Source organism: Alligator mississippiensis, chromosome 5, assembly GCF_030867095.1.
Source record: "Alligator mississippiensis isolate rAllMis1 chromosome 5, rAllMis1, whole genome shotgun sequence".
Classification (NCBI taxonomy): domain Eukaryota; kingdom Metazoa; phylum Chordata; order Crocodylia; family Alligatoridae; genus Alligator; species Alligator mississippiensis.
This window is the reverse complement of record NC_081828.1, coordinates 81,197,098-81,216,217: the sequence shown is the minus strand read 5'-3', so window position 1 is coordinate 81,216,217 and position 19,120 is coordinate 81,197,098. Positions and strand designations below refer to the sequence as shown.

The following is a 19,120-nucleotide window of genomic DNA, read 5'->3' as shown; positions in this document are numbered from 1 at the left end:
CCTACTCTGCCTTCACACTTAGGGTGCAGCTGAACTAAATGAAGTTTATTAATATATCAATGCCAGAAAACCTTCCTAGTAGAGATGCATCTTATACCAATAAAGGGGGTTTTTGCCAGTATAATTTGTGCTAGTTCCCAACAACAAACTATACCAAGAGGGTTTTTGTTGATATAAATGCCACTACACTACAGCTTTTGCCAGAAAAAACTTTAAATGTACAGCAGGTCCTAGTGACACTGGGTCAGGATCCAGTTCCAGCCCAATGACCTGGAGTACATCCGCTACACAGTAGATACCGTATACAGCAAGGCTTATAACTCACACATTATGAATAGAGCTTACCCTTGCAACTCGCAAATGACTAGCCATCCCATATTTTACTAATGCACTCAGTGATATAGTTTTTTGCTATATTAAAATTAATGTGGCAGTGGTACCACTTCAGGTAGGTAGTACACATTTAACAGATTCATATTCCATGAAAGTTTTAATCCAGTAAGATATAAAAGAAAAACACTCTGATAATATGTGCCAGAATCCATATGATCTAAGGGAATGGAATAATGATCCCATGCACAGACTGACTTCTTGATAAACAATACTGATCTAGACCTTCAAGCACTGACCTCAATAATTCTACTATGTAAACCTAAACAGCCATCCTAGGAGACTTAAAATATTTTCCACAACTACTGAGACACTTAAACCGGACAGTAGATCAACTGTCAATGTAGCACAAGACTGGGTAAAATGGTGGATTTAATCAATCAATAAAGAAGAGAGTTTGGATTAAGAATCTTTTTCTGGCAATATAAATTTTCTGAAGAGAATTTTATCATTCTTTTCATGTTTGTACCTTATGTCCAGGCTCACTGAGTTTACAGACATGGGAACTATAAGAACCAGAAGATAAAATTTTTACCATCTTCAAGTAAGATACAGTAAAATAACCATTATAAATGCTACATTTCTCTGGCTCATAACCTCAGCTATATTTATGTTTAAAAAAAAAAACCAGCAAAAAAACAACACATCTCAAAGATGAGGGTTCATGTGCCAGTTTTTCTCCCATGGTTATGCTTTCATTATTCACATTAGATTTAAATATTAATTTAGCCAAAGATATAACTTAGAGTTCTGTAAGCAAGCCTACTTAACACAATAAAAATATCAAATTTGCTTCATTTTAAGTGCATATAAATATCTTATAACTACAAAAAAAATAAGTAAATACAATACTCTTTAAAAAAATTAGTCTGGCAAACAAATGAAAATGTCTTACCAAGATCGGCAATGCAGCAGTGCAAATTCTTTTTAACTAAAATATTTTTGCTTTTTAAATCTCTGTGTGCTATTGCAGGTTTACCCTCTGTTCCAAATATTTCAGTATGTAGATGTACAAGACCACTAGCAATCGACAATACAACATTTAGACAACCATCAGCATCCACTGTATTTCGCTGCAGGTAATCATACAGTGATCCATTTTCATGGTAGTGAGTAATTAGCCAAAGCTGTGTACTGGAGTTTCTCGATGTCATGTCAGAAGCAATGAATCCTAAAACAAAAAAGAAAATAATTTTATCTGGCACACTATTTCAATTGAAAAATAAGATGACTGTGTTGAAAAGCAACATTTAACAACTATATTTAAACCCACTGCCCCCTTAGTAACTAGAGCAAAAGCTGTGTTAATCAGCACTTTCAGCACGCTACTAACTGGCATCCGAGGGACGCAGCAAAAGTGAAACCAGAAGTACCACTTCCGGGGGACTTATGGTTTCGCTGCCGTGAGCCAAGTTTTTCTTTGTCACTTCTTCAGCCCACAGCCCAGGGCAAAGCAACCTACGCGGGGCAAAGCAGCCAGCACAGGGCCCCGCTCCCTGTCCCTCAGCACACTGACGCTGGGGAGTGCACCAGACTGTGCACATTTGATTAACCAGGATATTTGATTAACCAGCATCCCCCATTCCCAGGAGATGCCGGATAACAGAGCTTTTACTGTATTAAAATTTCATTAAGAATCATATTGCACTCAAAAGCCTGGACATGTTTGCAGTGGCATAACCTTACACCGATGTAAAAATAGGAACAGATTCATAATGTATAGCCTTATAGTGGTGCCCTGTAAAAAGGGTATCCCTGGAAAATTCACAACAAAACTACACTACATAGTTTACACTGGTGTAGCTGTTATGTATCTAGTTGTATCCTGAGGAAGCTATTTGATCAGTGCAATAAGATATTACTGGTCCCCCTTATTGGCAAAGCATTGTATACAAGCCTACTGAGGCAGCCTTGGAAAACCTGTTCACTTGACCACTGTAGATACAGTGGCCGCATTTACATGCCACCCTATGGCAACATAGCAACGTGCTACATCACCATATGGTGCGCTACAGCAACGTAGAGATCACATGGGTCTACACGTGATTGGCAGCTAAGTCACCATAGCAGTGCACTCCACCATTTTAGTGTGTCGCTATAGTGACATAGTGATGAAGTCTAACCATGTGCCGTGTGCATGGCACAGTACAGGCAGTCACTGCATTGTGCTTTAGTACTTCCAAAAGGAAGCACTAAAGCACGCTGCCATAGCAATGGCACAGTATGGTGATGTGTAGATGCACCCAACATGATTTAAATTGGCTTACAAAATGTATTAACATGTTGCATGTCCAAGTCCACAGTTTTATCCAGTGAGCAGCAACAGATGAATTTCTAGAAGGTGGCTTTATCATGCTGTTGTAGTTCACTATCTTGTTCAAAACCTAATTTATAGGGGTTCACAGATAAAGATTTTTTGGGCCAATACCAATGGCCGATTATTGACCAACTATATCAGCCGATACTGATCCGATTGCCAATATGCAGCCTGGAAGCTTGGAAAGCAGCATCTGGCTGGTAAGTCTGTTGGAGGGGAAGGGGCATGGGGGCAGACTGATGCCTCAGCGGTGAGGGAGGGAGTGGGGCTGGGGCAGGGGATGGCTGGTCCAACCAGGGCGGGGCATAGAGTCAGTGACTCGTCCAGGGAGGGGGGGCGGGGCAGATCTTGCCACTGCGCACACCCCCAGGAGAGGCATGGGGGGCATGTGCCTCCTAGATCTGTACACAGGGCAAGGGCAGGCTGGCTCTTCCCAGCAGCTGTGCTCAGGCCAGAGCAGGCAGCAGCAGAGCTGGGAAGGAGACTACGGGGGGCTATGGTGGTGGCTCTAGCCCCCCTGTAGCTCTCCTCCTAGTGCCACTGCCCAGCCTGCCTGGCCCAAGTGCAACTGCTAGGACAGGCCTGGCGCAGACTCTAAGTGCGAGCACACAGCGGCAGCCTGCCCTCCCCCAACACACAGATCTGGCGGGGCACGTGCCGTCCATGCCTTCCCCAGAGGTGTGTGCAGAGGCAGGAGCTGCCCGCTGCTGCCCCCCCCACCCTCCCTGGACAAGCCACTGGCTCCACCCCACACCCTGCCTCAGCTGGGCAGCACCTGTCCCTACCCCTGCCCCATTTCCTCCCTTATCATGGGGGCCTTGATCTGCACCCCCATGCCCCTTCCCCCTATAGATTTACCGGCCAGACACTGCTCTCCAAGCAGCTGGGCTGCACTTCTGGCCGTGTGTATACTGCGGCATTAATCAGCGGCATTACCAGCCACATAATAATAAAAAAGCCAATAATGTAAATTTTCCTTTTATGAGTGCTGACACGATATGGACTGATGTATCAGTACACCTCTACTAATTTTAAGTCCAACATGTACAGTAAATGGATAAGCAATAGAGAAGACGACCAAATATGAGAGATGTATGGTGGTAACTTTTTTAGGATCAGAAACCAGATTTGAGAGTCTGTATGTTTAATTCATTTTTTAAAGGGAATTATGGAATTATGGATGCCTTGTGAAACAGTACATTTTCCTTCCCACTTCTTTTCCATTCCCTACCTAGTACAAAACAAAAAGGGAAACCATTTAAAAAATAGTAGCTATCATGGATTTTTTAAAAAGTACTATCTTTCAGTTTTACGAGTTTACCATTGAGCATGTTCAATATTTCTCTCCAGAAAAAAAATATTCAAGCACACTTACATTATGAATGCTTAATGTGTAATATGACAGTTTTACTTCAAAAATGTATTATTTCCCTGAACAAAGATAACCGAACAATCATTCTAACATCTGGTATATTAAAAACAAGTATTTGCCTACTTAGAAAAACAATCATACCTAGTATGTTCTCGTGGCGAAGTAGTATGGTATTGTATATTTCAGTCTCTCTAAACCATGATTTCTCATCCCTTGATGAAAATATTTTGACAGCTACATTCTCTCCTTGCCATTGACCTCGCCAGACTTCTCCATACCGGCCTTTTCCTACAAAATTTGGTATTATTCTATTAGATCATTAACAAGTTATAGAAGATGAGACTGATTCAAAATTATACTAAGCAACAGCTTATCTTCATTAAAAATACTTCCACTACTAGAAGTCTCCTGAGATTATTGATATACAACCCCAAGACTTGTTTTTCTAAAGTCTCTTTATAATGCAACAAATCTTGCTTCATCAAGCTCACAAATAAATAGAAAGCACTCTTTCATGCGTATGTGAAAATCTTATACCCAAACTGGCTAACCTTCTCCCTGCCCTCAGTGAATTGCAACCCCAACAATCTGCTCCAAGGACACCAGACTTGGATGTTTTAGAATTACACGACAGCTTAAGAAACAGGGCACTGCATTAAATGACAATTTCCAATATAAAATTGCAATTTTAATTCATGACTGTATAAGCCTATGGTAAACAGTCAAAAGTTTGTGGGAAGATTTGCTTGCAAAGGTTTTATAAAAACTTCTTAATACATATAATAGAATCCTCACAAGTATAATTTAATATATCAAAATTTTCAGATCATTTTATCCGGTATACTATTATATTAAAATGTTCAGATTTTGATATTCTTGCATTTTTGCTACCTTACTATAGATACCTAAATTAAGATATGATTAACTCTTGACCTACCTACACATTCTACTAGCGTTATTTGACGAGCCACTGTTCTTTGCACTAAAAATGGTAATCCTGAGCCACTTCCTGAGGTACAAGAATGATCAAGCAAATCCTAAACATAGGGGAAATTTTTTAGTTAAAAACAAAGAAGTCATTAAAATAAAGGGTAGATTTTATTAAATGTTTCAGAATTTTTGGCTGATATCATTTCAAGTTTGACAAAAATGGGTAGGTTAATTAATTTTATTTTTTCAAACATTCTAAAACAAAGATGATTTCACAAAAAGTATTAAATTTAAGTTTTATAAAAGAAGAGTTTTAATTTACCGCCAGCGTGCTGTCTCCGATGTTTGAAGTAATCAGGCCATCAATCATACCATGTTCAGCATCATGTGCAAGTAACCGATGCATCCGATTTTGGCTAATCTTGCGACATGCCACAATAGCCACAAATGTGAGAATTAATACCACCATTATAGGACTTATCACAAAAATAACAAATAATTCGGTGTTGTATTGTATTGCTTCAGCCACTGCAAAAAAATAAAGTATATAAGGGGCAATTCGTATATCTGGTCTTGCTGCTGCCTATTTTAAAAGCTCTTTTTGGCTAACATTTTCCTTCAGGGTAAGTACAAGCAGTCAAAAAGTCCAAGGATAAATTGATTCAGTCTTTGCAGGTTAGCCTAAACAGCAGAGATTAAACTGACTAACAAGTGAACAGACATTTACTTTTGATTCAGGAAATGTAGCCACATGCCTGCAGTGGCTCAGGCCAGAAGGCAGACGGCACTAGAGCATGGCTCTCTGGAACGTAGCCAGCATGGATTGTGTGTTTGCTTCCTCTTCCTCCTGCCCCCAACATCTCTGGGATTTGTAGTCCAGAATCACAACAACAGGACACTGCAGGGTTGCTCATCAGTTCTTCCTGCTTCCAGGTGCCTCTGGGATTTGTAGTCCACAGTTGCAGCCAGCAGTAAATTTAGCAGGGCAGGGAAGCTCTGTACTCAGGAGAAGTGGGGGTTAACCCCCTCCCTAGCCAAAGACCCCAGCTGGGGTTTGCCAGGAATAGGGAGGTGGCTGTCCCTGTCTCCCACCCCACCACCCTTCTCTGCTGGAGCAGACAGCAGAGCCCACCCCAAGGCTGCAAAGCATGCTGGGGGGACTATGATTTAACTTGAACCAGGAAGGGGTTTGACACAGAAGTTTCATAAACCAGTCTGACCCAAATCAGTTAAGTCTGATACTACATTCAACCAGGTTAATTTTAAACAAGTTTCAGCCATTTTGAAACTGCTTTATGTGTACTGAACTTCTGTTCTGTTACAGGTTTAAACCAGTGTTTGCTTACTAAAACCAGTTTATGTGTAACTTCTGTCCCTGGCCTCACTGTTCACATACAGTTTTCTATTGATGGAAACGTAGAACTCATTACAATGTGAACATTTCCCTTCTATCCACTATTTCCATCTTATTAAGCAGACACCACTCAACACTAATTTATAAATCAGTATGTAACTATCCAAGCCCCTCCCTTACAGGGATCAAAGAGTCTGCCTATATGACAATCAATCTTATAAAAATGAAGCCAGGCTTTGGCACAAACAGGTGAGGACAGGTCTGTACTGAATCCTCAGCATTCCTGGGGAGTGAAACCTGAGCATGCACTGCCTATCCACTCCCACTTCCATGTACCAAACCAGAAATATGGCAGTGAAGTCCACTCATGCTGGGGGACCAGTACTTTGACCATATCAGTCTCTGGTGTGCCTACAAGCAGCTGTGTGAGGAAACAGCTTCACTGCTGCATTTCTGGTTTTGACACATGCAAACATGAAAAGGTGGGTGTGGCACATTTCTTTCCCAAAACACAGTATAGGGTATGGACAGACATAACATCTAAAGTAATCCAAGTGCCTTTAAAATGCTCTAAAAAGTGAAGGTATGAACATACAGAGCCACAACAACCTGTCGAAAGGTGTGTTCCATCTCAGAAAGGACTCCAGAAAAAATAGGAACAACTTTTAAGCACAGTACTCTGTTTCCCACCTCCAGACTGCTCCAAGAAGCTGCTTCTGTGAATCATTCCTGGCTCCCCAGGATTGTGGTACTGCTCTCATAACCGACAAACTCTCCCGAAGTAAAATAGACCAAGTCTGCAGTGGACACCCAATAGGTGGAGGGCACAGAGTCACTGAGCTCTCTCTTCTGCACTTAGCAGTTCTCGGGAGCTTTTGGAAATTCCAGTTTGAAAGGTAAGCTGGAATCTCTACTCACCAGCCCCACAGGCGAAAGGGCTCTACCACAATACGGGATTGGGGCCATCCTGAAACACTTCAGCTATGAGGGGCCTGTACACAAGCAAGGTGCAGAAGGGCTGCAAATTTAAAGCACTTCAGACTGCAAATTTGATGCACCTGATAGTGGAGCAGGACCTGAAGCACTTCAAAGAATGTCTGTTCATATTTATGTCCAAACTTCCTTGTATGATTGGACTGAGAAGATAAATTGAAGGGTCAATATAGTTTGAAGTGCCTTTGAAACAGAGAATAGCTAGACAAACAGGAGAAGAGTTACAAGGACGATGGCTGCCTCTTTCCCAAACACTACAATCAAGAGAGAAGAAAATGCTCCTTCCTCCCTCTACAGCAAGCACAGACAAAAGAAGTTATCTGACTCTGCACTAAAGAGGATGAAGGGTTTACAAAAAAAGGTTTACAAGTTGAATGCTCATGAGTCAATTTATGACTACTCCCCACTCCTAAAATAGTTCCACAACCATCTATAAAGGCTTATTTATATTAGATGAGCGAATTGCCTGTCAAGAATGATGGGCGGGGGCAGCGTGGGGGCGGCGCAGGGACAGTGCGCCGCCACCCACCACCCCATGTCGCCACCTCCCAGGAGCGGGGGGAAGCTTGCCCTGCCATCCCCTTTACAGAACAGTGAGAGTCCACATATGCGCCATATGACTACAGGTGAGACGTTTCTAGGGGGTTTGAACTCTCAGCCTTGATGAAGTCATGACCTACTTTTAAGGTCTGGGCATGCAGTGCATAAAAGTAATGCAACTGTTGATCAGTGTTTATATGTTTGAAACAGTTTGAATTTATTGGTCCTTTTAAGTACTGCCCAGGTTTGAATTTGATTGGGTATTGTGAAAAGGGCAATGATTGGACCATGGGGTGAGTGACAGGTGACATGATTAGAAGGCTATAAATCCTGTCCAGAACAGTCAGCAAGAGCTCTGGGGGCTCAGGCTCAGCCTCACACTCACTCTGGTGGACAGTTCTGACTCTGGGCTCTCAGGGTGCAGGAGCTCATCCAGTGCAGGTTCCTTGCTGTGACCTGGTCGGTGGGATTGAGCTCACTGAGGCTTACCTGTTTCACGCTTTTTCCTGCTTAGGCACTCTGCACCTTTCCCTATTTGAGGTGCTGAGTACCTAGGTAGGAAAATGCTAGGAATCCTCAGGGACTATCAGAGTGTTTCTCCTGCTAACTAGGCCCAGGGTGTTCTTGCTGCCATCTGTGGTTTCTGGGTTGTTTGTGAAGTTGCACAGCAGTTAACTGTGTAGTGGCCAAAGCTCATTGTAATATGTAGTTGATTGGTTGTGTGACCAGGGACATTAAGTTTGGGATGTGCATCAGGTTATTGTTTCATTGGGTGTATTTTATTGTGTTGCAGCTTGGGTGTTACGGGAATATTGCGTCAGGTAGTTGTTGCGCGGGTTTTGTTGTGTAATAGAGCTTATATTGCTCAACCTACCTGTGTTGTAGTGTGTAACTACTCTTTTAACTCTGAATGGAGTCGGGCAGTAGATCAATGCTCAGGGAAATTAACTTACTTTAATGCCCCAAGCCTAACTACCTGCGGGTCATAGAGGATTAATGACCCTCTGGATTAATTAGCTAATTGACATCCCCTGCAGGCAGTCCTTCACATTCATCCCCCTCCACCAGCACCCTGTACCACTGCTGCCTCCAGCACCACTGGCCTCGCCCCTACTCCATCCTCTCTGTCATGGTGGCATTTCACTGTCTCCAAGGAGCAAGGCCGGGGAGTTGGGGGGGAGAGGGGGGGCAGGCCAGCCCCCCCTGCTCCATCCCCATTGTCACAGCAGCGCTCCACACTGATTGTTTGTTTCACTAACCAATCAGAGTACTCCAAGAGCGCTATGGACAGACAGATGGACTAAGCCCTTTATTATATAAGAATTTCTACAAATCCATAATCCAAAGACTAGAAAGGTAAGAGAAAGATTTCAATTATGTAGAGCCTGAAAGCTGTAAATCATGTTACAACTATTTCCAAATAATATGCTTTGATATGTAATCAAGATCATTTGTAATCTTACTATAAACAAAAAAAAAGAAATTCAAAATTTAACATTCTAACTAAGAAATTATAGCAATCATACCTTGGGGAAGTAGTGGCTTTGCACTTATGTTCCAGTTGCAGAGATTTCCGTAACAGCATTCCACTACCTGATTTATTGAAGGTGCCGTCTTGCATGTCATTTCTCCATGTTCCAGCACACCAAAACATCCTTTCTGGAAAACATACGCCTCACCATTCAGGATCACAGAGGCAAAACACTGCTGACCAAAGCAACGTTTTTGATGATCACAGGAATTCCCCTCACATATGCATTCAAACAGCATGGATTTAACAGCTCCATCTAAAACAGGAAAAAAATCATGTGAAGTCTTTGGTCCTTACCTTCCAGCAGATATTCTCACACAACACAAAGTCACAAGCAAATGGTGAGTATGTCCAAAGCAGAAGTAGAGATTTAAAAAAAAACCACAACAACAAACAAGTTACTTCTGACTTCCTGTTAGAATAAGTGGGAATCACACCTTTGGGAAGTAGCCTTATCAACCAACCACACTGAGATATGGGGAGAGTTGAACAAGTAAAAGAGAATCAGTGCAAATAAAGTAAAGGGAAAGACTATTATGTGTCAAACAAAACAAAATTATATATTAGAATTAGTCCACATAAAATTAGGGACGCAGATGTCTATACAACTAGCTTTAAACTAAAAAAGTATACTTTTACAGAAGCCAATATTCATCTCTTGCTCTCACACGCATGCTTTTCCTGAAATTCATTGAAGACTGAAGGTTCTGCTCCCCAAAAAACTATCTAATTTGTAATAACTAAAAAATTGAATACTTTGCATATAACTGCTTTTCATATTTCTCTGAAGCAGCCCATGAGAAACATCCAAATGTACTAGATCTCCAACAAAGATCATCCCAAAATCATAAAAGGCTTTAATAGATCTCATAGTCATTAGAGCAAAAAGGGACCTTGTAAGATCATCAGGTCCAGCCTCCTGCCCAAGGGGCAGGAAGTCAGCTACGGTCAAAGGATCCCAGCAAGATAAGCATCCAACTGTTTCTTAAAAGTGTCCAGAGTAAGTGCTTGCACCACCTCTGGGGGGAGTCTATTCCAGGCCTTCGGGGCTCAGACAGTAAAGAAGTTTTTCCTTATGTCCAGCCTAAAACGATGTTGGAGGAATTTGTGACCATTGGACCTTGTCATCCCTTGGGGTGATCTGGTGAACAGGCATTCCCTCAGATCCTGATGCACATGCCTTATGTACTTACAGGCAGCCACCAAGTCACCCCTGAGTCTGCATTTCTCCAGGCTGAAGAGTCCCATGCCTCTCAGCCTGTCTTCATAAGGCCTGTTCTCTTGCCCTCTGATCATGCACGTGGCTCTCCTCTGGACTCTTTCAAGGTTCTCCACATCCTTCTTGAATTGTGGAGCCCAGAACTGGATGCAGTACTCCAGCTGCAACTTCACCAAGGCTGAGTACAGTGGAAGGATGACGTCTTGGGTCTTGCTTAAGATGCACTGGTAGATGCAAGCCAGAGTTTTGTTCACTTTACCTGCTGCAGCATCACATTGGTGACTCACGTTCATCTTGTGGCCAGTCATGACCCCAAAAGTCTCTTTCGGTCACAGTGCTAGCGCAGGGGTGGGCAATTTTTTTCGGTGGAGGGCCACTTACACAGTTCTGGCAAGCTGTCGGGGGCCGCGTGGGTAGCCCCGCCACTTGACAGGTGCTCCACCCGTTGGTCACCGTCTTGGGACCAATGTCCCAGGGCCAGCACTGGTGAGGCCCAGAGCAGGGCACAGGCTGGCAGGGGTCTGTGGAGCCAGGCTGGGCTGCACAGTCAGGGAGAAGGGGGAGCTGGCCCAGCTCCATACAGCCCTACCAGCTGGGACCCTGTACTCCTACCACCTTGCTTTGGGCCCTGCCAGCACAGGCCCCGGGACACCTGTGTGAGCCCCTAAGCCCAGTGGTACAGGCGGGGGGCAGTGTGCAGCCCCAATCCTGCACTCACCGGCAGGAAACAAGCTGGTGCTGAGTGTGGGGGAAAAGCCACGCCCCCCCACCCCCCCACCCTGTGGCTGGTGCTCCTCGCTGCAGCCACTTGAAGCCCATGCAGGGCTGTCCTGAGCGAACACAGGCAGCCCCATGCAGTCTGTGAGAGACTGCAGCGCAAGGCATTGGCCACGGGGTGGGGGAGGGGCCACTTTTCCCGTGCTCAGCACCAGCTTGTAACCCAAATCCATTGCCAGCCTGGGCCCCTAGCTGGCTCCAGGCTTGCCCATCAGGGCTGCGTCGTGGTGGCAGCAGCTGCTCTGCAGGGAGGAAAGTGGCCCCCCTACTTGCCATGCTGGGCAGTGTTTGCTTGCCACTGCTGCCTCTGTGCTGCCCAGCATGGGAGCTCCAAGCAGGCAGCAGCAGGGGGTCCGCAGCTGCTCCCACCATGGCGCAGCCCCAACGGGTGAGCCCGGTGCTGGCACAGGGCCCAGGCTGGCAGCAGGGGCAGATTACAAGCTGGTGCTGAGTGCGGGGAAATGTGGCCCCTCCTCCACCCCATGGCTGGCACCATGGTCACATGGGGCTGCCTGTGCCTGCCCAGGACAACCCCGTGCAGGCTGTGAGCAGCTGCAACAGGGAATGCAGGCCACAGAGCGGGGGAGGAATCAACTTGTTCCCTGCCTGTGGTCCTCCCCTGCCTTTCCCCTCTCCTCTTCCCCTTACCTGAGTTTCCAGCACTGGTAGAGCCAAGGAGCCACATGGTCTGGGGGGGGCAGGGCCAGGCAGGTCCTGCTGTTGCGGGAGCCCACCGAGGCTTCCCCTGGGTCCTACTGCCTATGACACCTGTCATCTTTGACAGGAACCAAGGACAGATAAATGCATACTAATTTTCTAAATTTTTAGGGGTGCTGCAGGCCGGATAGAATGGCCTAGCGGGCCGCATCCGGCCTGTGGGCCGTATTTTGCCCACCCCTATGCTAGCAAGTATAGCATTGCCGAGCCTGTAAGTATGATGTGGGTTCCCCTCCAAGGTGGAGCACCTTGCATTTCTCTGTATTGAATGCCATCAGGTTTTCATCCACCCACCTTGCAAGCCTTTTGAGGTCGGCCTAGATCACCAGCCTATCCTCAAGCGTGGATACTCTTCCCCAAAGTTTGAGGTCATCAGCAAACTTGGCCAGTCCGCATCTGACACCAGAATCCAGATCATTTATAAAGACATTAAAGAGTACAGGTCCAAAAACAGAGCCTTGGGGGACACCACTAGTCACTGAGTGCCATGTTGATTCGATTCCATCAATTACCACACTCTGGGTCTGACCTCGGAGCCAGTTCTCCAGCCAGTGGACTGTAGTGTAGTTGAGGCTGCAGTTGCCCAATTTTTCCATGACAACATCATGGGACACCAGGTCAAAGGCTTTTTGGAAGTCCAAATATATGATCTACTTGAATTTTAAGGCCTTCAATATGGTGTCTCATTCTATTCCCACAGATAAACTGAGTGGCTGTGACGTAGATGATTACACGGTCAGGTGGATGGCAAATTGGCTTAGGGGTCACACCCAGAAAGTGGTGGTGATGGGTCGGTATCAACCTGGAAAGATGTGAGCAGTGGAGTCCCACAAGGTTTGGTCCTTGGACCAGTGCAGTTCATTGTCTTCATCAGTGACTTGGACAGGGGTGTGGAAGGCACTCTGTCCAAGTTTGCAGATGATCCCAAATTATGGGGTAAAGTTAACACACTGGAAGATAGGGATGCAATCCAGGAGGATCTGGACAGGTTGGAAAAGTGGGAGGAGCAGAATAGGATGCAGTTTAACAAGGACAAGTGCAATGTGCTACACCTAGGGAGAAGGAATCACCAGAACACTTACAGGCTGGGGGAGAACCTTCTCAGCAGCACAGCAGGAGAAAGGGATCTTGGAGTCACTGTTGACACCAAGATGGATAAGTCACCAATGTGACAAAGGGATCAGTAAAGTTAACCACACTTTATCATGCATTAGCAGCTTCATGACAAACAGGTCCAGGGAGGTGATACTTCCCCTCTATGCAGCATTGGTCAGGCTGTAGTTGGAATACTGCGTCCAGTTTTGGGTGCCGCACATCAAGAGGGATGTGGACAACCTCGAGAGGGTTCAGAGGAGGGCTACTCATATAGTCAGGGGCCTGCATGCAAGGCGCTACAAGGAGACATTGAGGGACCTGGAACTCTTCAGCCTCCACAAAAGAAGGCTGAGAGGTGATCTTGTGGCCGCCTACAAAATCATTGGAGGGGGGAGTTTGAGAGGAGGGGGGCAAGGAATAGGAGATTCTCTGTTTACCAGGTACCCCTTGGAGTAACTAGGAACAACAGCCACAAACTGATAGAAAGCAGATTTGTTAGACATCAGGAAGAACTTCTTTATGGTAAGGGTTGCCAGAATCTGGAATGGGCTTCCAAGGGAGGTGGTGCTCTCCCCTACCTTGGGGGTCTTCAAGAGGAGACTGGACAAGCACCTGGCTGGGGTCACCTGACCCCAGTGCTCTTTCCTGCCCAGGGTAGGGGTTTGGACTCGATGATCTGCTAAGGTCCCTTCTGACCCAAACATCTATGAATGATATCAACCTCTTCCCCTTTGTCCAGGTGATACATCACCTGGTCATAGAAGGAAATGAGATTGGTCAGGCAAAACCTACCTGCAACAAACCCATGCTGGCTATCCCTCGAAATGTTGCCTTCTGTTAGCCTGTCAAGAATGGTTTGTTTGATAATTTTTTCCAAGATCTCTCCAGAGATTGAAGTCAAACTGATTCACCTGTAGTTTCCTGGATCTTCTTTCCTCCCTTTCTTGAAGACAGACACCAAATTAGCCCTCTTCCAATCTTCAGGTACTTTGCCAAAGCGCCATGAGTTCTCGAATATCCTTGCCAGTGGCCACACTATGATGTCTGCCAGTTCCCTTAGATTGGGTGCAATCTATCCAGACCAGCTGATGTGTGGGTGTCCAGCTTCTCAAGGTGTTCCTTCACAAGATCTATGCTAATGGTGGGCATGTATTCACCCTCACTCTGGCTATCCCATATAATGTTAGGCAGGGTGTGGTCCCTTTGGGCTGATAAAAAACTGACACAAAGTAAGCAATAAGCGAATTGGCTTTTTCCTGGGTGTCGGTTGTCAGCTTCCCCATTTGGTTTAACAGGGGTCCAATGTTACCCTTGTTTTTCTTCCGACTCCCTATGTATCTGAAGAAGGACTTTTTATTGTCCTTGATTTGTGTAGCCAGTTAGAGTTTGGTTACAGCCTTGGCTTTCCTAGTTCACTCTCTACCGGTGTGGACCAGTGCGGAATATTCCTCCTTAGTGGTGTTTCCTGCCTCCCATCTTTTATACACTTCTCTTTTTAGACGTAGGAGGGCCTTGAGTTCCCTTTTGAGCCAAGGGAGTTGCTGAGCTCTTTTACTCCCTTTCCTATGGGTTGGGATGGACTTCCCTTGTGCTTCTAGGATCGCTTCCTTAAGGAGCAATCACTCGTCATGAACTCCTCTCCCTGCCAGATTATGGCCTCTCAGATCCTCGACGACAAGCCTCCTAAGCTTATGAAAGTCAGCTTTCCTAAAGCCAAAGACTTTTGAATTGCCAGCTTTGCGATGGATAGTGAAACTGATCAACTCGTGGTCACTGTCTCCCAGCTTCCCTTTGATTCTTAGGTCACTGACTAGATCACCCGCTTTAGCCAGTATCAGGTCCATCAGTGACTTATCTCTTGTTGGCCCATTAACTTCTTGAGATAGGTAAAGACCATCCACGCATGTAAGGAAGCTTTGTGACAGATCGGATTTGGCTGAGTGCTCTTCCCATGAGATGTCCGAATAGTTGAAGTCTCCCATAACAACCATGCACCGATAGCGTGCAGCCTTAGCCAGTTCCCTGGCGAATTCATGGTCAAGCTCTTGTTCCTGATTTGGAGGTCTGTAGTAGATTCCTACCATTGTATCCCCTTCACCATGTTCCCCCCTGTATTCTAATCCAGAGGGTCTCCAGTCGTCCTCCTTGGATGCCAATCTCAGTTTGTAGGGGCATGTAGCTCTCCTTAACATAGAGAGCCACACCCCTACCCCTTTTTCCAGCACAATCTCTCCTGCACAGGGTACAGCCATCTATACCCATGGTCCAGTCATAGGAATCCCACCAGGTCTCCGTTATTCCTATGAGATCATAATCATGTCTGTTTAGCAGAACCAGCTCCTCGCATTAGTGTATAGGCAAGTAAGTATGCCATTGGAGGCCCCAGGCTTCCTTGCACTCATAGCGAAGCTCTGTTCCTGGGTTGCGGTAGGAGTGGGTTCCCTTGAGCATCCTAACCTGCTGATTTTGCAGTTAGTGCTTGGTGAGCTTGCTCTGGTGTCTAGATTGCATTTTAATTGCCATGGAAAATGGGATCATTTGCTTCACCTAACAAAGCAAGGACTACGAGAATAGTGTAAACCTTTTGTGTAACTGCTGAACACCACCATTAGACTACTTCCAGACAACTTTCAGCTTTCTGTTTGGAATTATACCCACCTTAGTCTGGTCTTTTCTAGACTAAATAATCCCAGTTCTTCCAACCTTTCCTTACATGTCATGAGTTTTTGTATTAATTTTGGTTGCTTTTTTATGGGCTATTTCCAGTTTTCCCACATCTTTTTTGAAGTGTGAAGCCCAAAGCAATACTGCTGAGGTCATAAAACAAGCATCAAATGGTGAAACAGGATTGTCCTACAGACTTTAGATGACTAGCAGTAGCCACAGAACTTCAGGATAACAAGAGGCACCTTCCTTGAGATTTGTGCTGAGTGCAGCCCAGACCTGCACCACAACATCAGAGCTCTCTTTTTAAGGAGCAGATGGTTATCATCACCAGGAAGCTTGCCACTCTTATTATCAGTCAGTATCTCACTGCTTTGGTATGAGAAAACATGTTGAGACTGAAATGATGGAAATGTGCACTGCTATTAAGAAGTTATTGTCCTCACAAGGCAAGGCTTACCAATCCTTAGATTACTTATAACTCTGTAATCACAGGGCTGCATTAGGGCAATTGATAGAATCCATGTTCTTATTCTGTGTTGTCCATGTTAGGTCTTTGGTCTCTTTAACAAAAAAAAATAGTACTTCCCTGTTCATCCCAAGGTCTAATTTGAACACTGACAGATTTACCAATAGTATGGGGTGGCCTGACAAAGTTAATCAACCCCCCCCCTCCCTCCCCCCCCACACACACACACATATTTGCTCCCACAACAAGCACTATGGCCATTAATAGTGTTGTCATTCACTCTGCTATGCTGTTAAAGCCTTTTAGAACACAGAAAATTATTTAGCTATAACTTAATGACAGAATGACAGCAACATGTGCATTTAAGAGACTGGTAGTGGTGATTGCTAATATAAAGGCTAGAAGTTGCGGCGAAATACTTTCTGCAAATTATGACAATGTTGTGTGTTGCACATTTATAACAACTGAGAGGCAGAGGTCAGGTGACTTTTAAAATGCTATGAGCAGAGAGAAAGACACTCACTCAAAAATTATGATCTCCAGACATCCATTATCAGGGATCCCTTATGTCCCCTCTTTTGTAAATAAAGACTAACTTTTTATGTTGTGGCTTTTCATGACTTATTTTGTGTGCTTTCACCTTCTGAAATATACCTGTATTATCATGAGCATCAGCATTATCATCAGCAATCCCTCACAGATGAGGATGACTGTCTTCCATGATTGCTTTATCTTTAAGCCTGTGTTATATGCCAGTTTCATAGTTTGATTTAACATAGGGAATGTCTGTATTCCATGATATTTATTTCCACTCAGGCTTTCAATAACTGTGCAAAGTATTTAAAGAATACGATCTGTGCTTTCAGCTCTCACTTGCTGTCCGATTTCCAAACGCCCTGTACTTTGAAATGAAGATTCTGTCATGAGCATCTCTCTATAAATTCTAACACCTACCACAGTGAAAAGAAACAAACTTTATTGTTCAAAAAGGGCAAGAACAAACATACAAAGTGCAAAGACTTGTGCAAAAAATGTTAATAAATAAAGCAGGGAGAACTGTGTGAAAAATGTTAATAAATAAAAGTTGTGTGTTGCTCTAGCCTTTTCTACCTGGTCATCATACAGTAAGTCAAAAGGCTTGGCAGCAAGTCCTTCCCAGTGCTGTATGGGTGAGAGAGATCCAAGATGAGGTTGCAGAAGTCAGTTTTCAATGCTCTAAAGGAAAGAGCTATGGGCTGGGGGTTCCTGTGGCAAAATGTTTCTCCCAGTAGGTAGAACATTGTAGGAGGCCCTGCATGACTGAAAAAGGAGCAGCCTAATTTAGTGAGCCAGACAATGAGCAGGGGGAACGCAAGCTTTCACAAAGTATGCTTTCCAGCAATAACATATGTCTGCTTATGATCTCCATCAGCTGCCTCTGCATTTCCCTGTACTTCTCATGTGCCAGCTCTCCATTTGCCTCCATCCTTCTGTTTCTCACGCTTAAGAGACCCCCTCCATTCCTGAGCTGCTTCTCAGAGGCTACTACCACCAGCATTTTCTCTTTTGTTCTTCTTTCCCCTGAAACTTGGCAGACATTGCATGGTTGATATTACCCATCTCTGGAAGGGTCTGACCAGATCAGGTTGAGGTCCTGCATAAGGAAGGTGAGAAAAGTAATGTTCAGTTTCCACAGCCTAAAACTAAAGGCCCCCTGCTCCCTCCACTATTTTTGATATACTATCCTCAGTCTCTTCCCATTCCTACAAAACTCTGGAAACAGTAAAATATGTTCCACCTTTCTTCTCAAGCGTTTTGGAACTCAAATGCAATGGTAGTGCTTGGTTGCCTTTTGTGGTTTGCTAGTGGATAGGGTGCGACATTGGTGGTGGGTTTGCAGCCAGAAGTTTCAGAGAACATGGGGGCCAGTTCAGCAACTGTATTTCCAATACTCCAAGTGATTTTCCCATGGGGTGACTCGTAGAGTTTTCAAGATATGGGAGTGGGGCAGAAAGGAGATAGCAGTCGTGCGACTAGGTTAGTAATTATATTTGTTGCTCTGCAGACAGTCCTAACTTTAAAGCTCATATCTAGCACTGAAGCACATATCCCAGAAGGTGTTCCACTTAGCAGAATGAAAGATGAGAGGAGATATGATTACTCATTTATAAATATGTTGGGGGGGGGGAAATAAGCTATTTGAGTTAAAGATACTGGCACAAGTCGTTGGTGATGTATCAGGGAAGCATGGGTGGGCATGTGCCCCCCAGATTTCTGTGCCGACAGTGGGCCCAGAAGCAGTAGTGCTATTTCTGCATGGACCATAAGGCTGCAGCCCAGTCAAACCTTCACCAAAGCTGAACAGAGCAAAAGAATCACTTCCCCTAATTTGTAAGTGACACTCCTGTTAATACAACCCAGTATGTTGTTGGGTTTTTTATTAGCTTTTTTTTTTTTTTTTTTTTTGGGGGGGGGGGGGGGTTGCAACTGTTGGTTCATATTCAGATTAAATCCACTATAATCTTCAGGTCCTTCTCCGCAGTACCGCAGCCTAGCCAATCATTTCCCAGTTTGTATTTCTGCATGCAATTGTTCCTTCCCACATGCAGGACTTTGCACTTGTCCTTGCCCAATTTAATGCGATTGATTTTGGACCATTTTTCAGATTATCCAGGTCATTCTGGGTCCTAGCCCTACCCTCCAGAGTGTCTGCAACTCCGCACAAAAAGAAAGGAAGAAAGAAAGGAAACTGAGTCTTCAGATGCTATGAAAC

At 44.7% G+C, this 19,120-nt stretch overlaps 1 protein-coding gene across 1 annotated transcript in view; it reads right to left on the bottom strand.

Moving 5' to 3' along the window:
• LOC102559894 (activin receptor type-1) overlaps positions 1-19,120 on the bottom strand; it is a 61,584-nt gene that overhangs the window by 23,002 nt on the left and 19,462 nt on the right. The window contains exons 3-7 of the mRNA XM_014602945.3: positions 9,423-9,683; positions 5,332-5,537; positions 5,017-5,116; positions 4,221-4,367; positions 1,286-1,561 (exon numbers count right to left, since the gene is read on the bottom strand). Of these exons, the coding sequence (XP_014458431.1) occupies positions 1,286-1,561; positions 4,221-4,367; positions 5,017-5,116; positions 5,332-5,537; positions 9,423-9,683 (990 nt within the window). The remainder of the gene's footprint in view (positions 1-1,285; positions 1,562-4,220; positions 4,368-5,016; positions 5,117-5,331; positions 5,538-9,422; positions 9,684-19,120) is intronic.